General features: G+C 55.8%; 1 protein-coding gene across 1 annotated transcript; it reads right to left on the reverse strand.

Annotated features, from left to right (window-relative positions):
- Positions 1–693: 693 nt before the first annotated feature.
- On the reverse strand, positions 694–3,028 carry LOC142068499 (maestro heat-like repeat family member 5). Its single transcript, XM_075117645.1, has 5 exons — positions 2,895–3,028; positions 2,618–2,735; positions 1,941–2,084; positions 1,382–1,558; positions 694–765 (listed from the first exon to the last, which is right to left on the reverse strand). The coding sequence occupies exons 1-5, from the start codon at positions 2,996–2,998 to the stop codon at positions 694–696; spliced, it is 615 nt and encodes a 204-aa protein (XP_074973746.1). The 5' UTR covers positions 2,999–3,028.
- Positions 3,029–4,256: the final 1,228 nt, after the last annotated feature.

Genomic DNA, 4,256 nt, shown 5'->3' on the forward strand with positions numbered 1-4,256 from the left:
AATTAACCAGCAGAGAGCCTGGAATAGCGTCTTGCAACCCGACCGAAGCGGATGGGTCCTCAGGCTGTGGGGTTAGAAAGGTCTCTCTCAAGTCCCCATTCACCCCTCTCAAGGCACAAGGAATTCACCTACCACGCACTTCCCGACACTCTTCAAGAGCTGTGAGGAGCCATCCCAGGCCATGCTGCGGAACAGCCTCTTCAAATGAGCCCAGCCGAGAAACACTGCGCAGCGGAAGAGCGTCAGTTTACATCGCTGCAAGAGAAGGGGAGACCAAGAGGGTTCTCACTGAGAGAGGGATAGTGTGGGGGACACTGGACCTTCTCCACCCCTTGTGCTGTGTGCTGTGAGGATGGATGAGGCACGAGGCTCCAGCATGGAGTGAAGCAGGGAGGAGAAGATTCTGCTTGGGCAAGGGGCTCTGGCGATGACTGGAGTGGGGGCCCCAGGGGATTCTGGCTCTTTGCTCTGAAGGAAATAATGTCCGTGGCACTTACCAGTGTCACACTCTCCTCCTGGTCTGCAAGATGCAGCAGCAGCGGGAGCAAGCAGTGGATGATTTCCTGCTGCACGAGGGCTTTGTCCGGGTCCTGCACCCTGCTCACTACGTTGCCAAGCAGTGAAATGGCAGCTGAGCGCACACTGCCCCTCTCCTGGCAATGACACACAGGGGGTGGGGACGCCCGGTTAAAGCTAGGCAGTATCAGAGCAGAACGCGACAGAGTCATAATCCGCCCGCTGCTCCGGTTCCCCCATGTGAACTGACTTGGGTGGGGGGAGCAGGGCGGACACCAGGCCAGCGCCATAGACATCTTGTGCAGGGCCTGAGACCCTGTGCAGGACAGCGCAGCCCTAGGGTGTCCCAGAGGCAGTTTCTGTCTGGAGAGCCCAGAATCCCAGAACCCGAGAAGATTTGGGGAGAGGGAGAGAAGTCTGCTGGAGACTGGTCTGGGGAAGGGGAGAAGCCGCTGCTGGAGCCTTGCAGGGATTCGCTGCTACAAAACACAGCATTTCTTTTGCTCTTCGGTGCCCCCGAGAGCCGGGCCATTCCCGACCCACCTCTTTCCTGCTGAGAATCTCCACCTCTTTGGGGGCCTGTGTTCTCCAGACAGCTGGTCATCTGCCCAGGGCCATGCCCCCTCTCCCCCAGGCCAGGCTGCAGCAGGGGCTGGGAGCATGGCGCTGAGACTGAGCTTTGGCGAGAAGAGCTCTGACAGGGAGGTGGCTCAGCAGGAGATTCCCCACCCATGGCAGGGGCGCTCCTTGGAGGCTCCATGGCAGGCTTGAGGGGCGGGAGCCAAGGAGATGGGGAGAGAGAGACAAGGGCATCAGAGACAGGTGGAGGGGGGGAACGGGCTTCTCCTGGGGTTCCAAGCCTTACGTCATCAATGAAGGGGCGAAGGCTGACTGCAATGTCCTGGGAGATGGAGCCAAGCCCCTCCCTCTTGAGGAGGTAGATGATGTCTCCAGCTTTGTGCATGGCCTCCTTGACACACCCTCCATCCCGGTCACAAAACCTGGCCACGGTTCCTGGCAGCTGGGCCTGTAACCATCTCACCTGTAGGAATGAAGAAGGCAACTCATTACTTTCCGGGCTGACAGCCTGGAGCACATGCTGGACCACTCCCGCCTAGGAGAAACCACGGATGGCAGAGCCCCCCAACGGGGCAGAAAGTCGTTCTCCTGTCACTCTGTGCCAGCTGCTCACTGTAACCTTTGTCGTTGCTCACCCCACCTCCCCCATTGCATCCCATCTGCAATCAGGGCTCCGCTCATGGGAGCAGGGAGCACGTCATGCCTTGATTTGCTCAGGAAAGCACCTCCACCATTTGATGGCTGTGTGTTAAACAACAAGGTTTATGTGGGGATCTGGCTCTCGTTTCCGAGCTATTTGAGAGACATCGGCTTCCTTGGTCCCCTGGGCAATCCACGCCTCTTACCTTTTCTGGCTGGAACACAATACTGCCAAGGCCTCGCAGACTGAGCTTACATATGACGGGATTTGTGTCCTTGGTCCATTCCATGAGCTGCGCCCGGAGCTCTGATTTTGTCAGTACTGTGTCAATGGAAGGACTCTGGAGAAACTGCAAAGAGCCAAATCAACATCAGGTTGAGGAACAGAGGTCTTCCTGGGGGGTCTCTTCCCTGGACAGTCGTCTTTACCAAAGGGCCGCTTACTCCCACCCAAAGTCTCTGGTGCGTAGGGAGCCAGTTGCTGCTGTTTCAGTTGGTTCATTCCCAAAAGTTGGACTCATGCACAGCTCACAAATCAACCCCCAGGGAAAGGGGCGTCTCCAGGCCTCATTGAGCGCCATGTAGAGACCCCTGGGACAGAAGAAAAGCACAACCTCAGGAAAAGGTGAGGAGAGAAGCATGGTCTTGGGGCACTGGGGAAACCTCTCCTCTTGTCCCATAATCCCATCGAGGCACATCCAGCCAGGAGCAATCTCACCCTGTCTCTCCCTCCCTCTCTTTGCCATGCCCCACAACCATCCTTGTGCAGAGAGGAGCTAGCTGGCGGTAAGGCTGCTGAGCTGCTGACAATGTGCCCCAGAGCTTACTGGCCTGAGCTGCTCTCCAGAAAGCCCCCTTGTGCCTATCAACTCATGTATCTCACCTCAATACAGAAAGCCATGGCAATTGTTCTCTGCTCCTCCTCCCTCTCACTCTGGACGATGGTGATTGCCTCTCTGAAAACTGCAGGGAGCTGAGGGTTCTCACACTCGATCATGGCTCTGGAACATGGAACAGAAAGTCCCTTGTGATTTTCAAGGGGGAGAGAGAGTTCCTCTCCAGTTGCTGGGCTGAGCTGGCAGCCTGGAACAGAGGAATATTTCACACGGAAATCCCATTCCCAAGAGAGACCCAGTGAGGAGGAAACTTTGGGCTCCTACCTTGCAATCAGGCCAACACCCTGTGAGTAGTAATATCGGGAGGCTATTGTGTCCCAACCCTGCTGAAACTGGATGATGGCAAATTCCTTCCAGTAGCCGGGCATGGAGAAAAGAGTCTTCACAGCCTCCACTGACGTGCTAAAGAGAAAAAAATACCAGTCTCAGGCAACGAGATCAGCCCCAGGCATGGCAAATCTGCACAAGCCCTGAGAAACACAGCATGGTCAGCAGTAGCTAGCCTCCCCGAGGATAGATCCAGTGTGATATCATGGTGCTTCCCTGCCCAATGGGCCCTGTCTACACTGCAGTTTCGTTGAGTTTCTAACCAATTAGTGACACTGTAGCTTCTTAAGATGATTGGTGTCATCACTCCCTATAGCTGAATACTTGACTCTTTACTGTGACAGGTAACAGGACTCAAGCGGGCATGTGGGGTCGGGTCCTTAGTTGGTGTAAGCGAGCAAAGCGATGTCAGTTTACACCACCTGAGGTGTCTTCCGGCGCTCTGGTTTTCCCGTGTAGATGGAAGCCCCTCACTGTGCCCACAGAACCAGATGAACGGGTCCCTCTTCCTCCTGCCTGCCTGTGAGGCTGAGATCCTGCAGGGCCTGGCCCCATGTGCTGCCGGTGTGGTTCTGTCCGCGTTCAGGGACGGAGGCCCACAGATTTGCTCAGCAGGCACTGATGAAAGCACTGACCCTTTGGCGGGTGGCACAGGTGGATGGATGCACAAACATGACTGCTGCCTGAGTGTGTGGGGAAAGCAGCTGGCCTGTGGACGGCGTCAGATGAGCGAGTGTGACTCACAAGAACACACGGCTCTCAACCCTTTTCCCTCAAGAGAGACCTGCACCCAACTGAGCCTGGGCTAACGACAGCACCCGAACCACCGATGGCCATGAACGGACCCCAGGTGTTTAGCAGAACAAATCTGTTCTTCCTTTTCCTTTCAGTCATTACCTTAGGGGGCTGAGGCAGCTGGATCCCTCCTCGGGGCTGGATGTCTCGCTGGCCATGTAGGTCCCTGGCAAGTGCAGATCCATCACATACTGCACTTGCCTAACGCAGAGGATGAGCAGCTGGGGATACATTTCCAGGATGGCTTCTCGGTATCCCCATAGGAAAAGGACCTCATAAATGGTCTTCATTGCCTGAAGGGGGGAAAGAATTTCACTCAACTATCCCAATCTGCCCCCTGCCCCCATTGCCATTTGCGACTGTCCTTTTGTCATGTCTCATTTCCTCTCCAGCGTGTTACAAAAGAGGATTGGCTCCTGAGAGGGGAGGAGACATTTGGAAGCTCCTGAACCTTCCCCCATTGCTGGAACGGAAGCAGGATGGAACCCTATGGAAAGATCAGAA

This window comes from Caretta caretta, chromosome 11, assembly GCF_965140235.1.
Source record: "Caretta caretta isolate rCarCar2 chromosome 11, rCarCar1.hap1, whole genome shotgun sequence".
Taxonomy (NCBI): Eukaryota; Metazoa; Chordata; order Testudines; family Cheloniidae; genus Caretta; species Caretta caretta.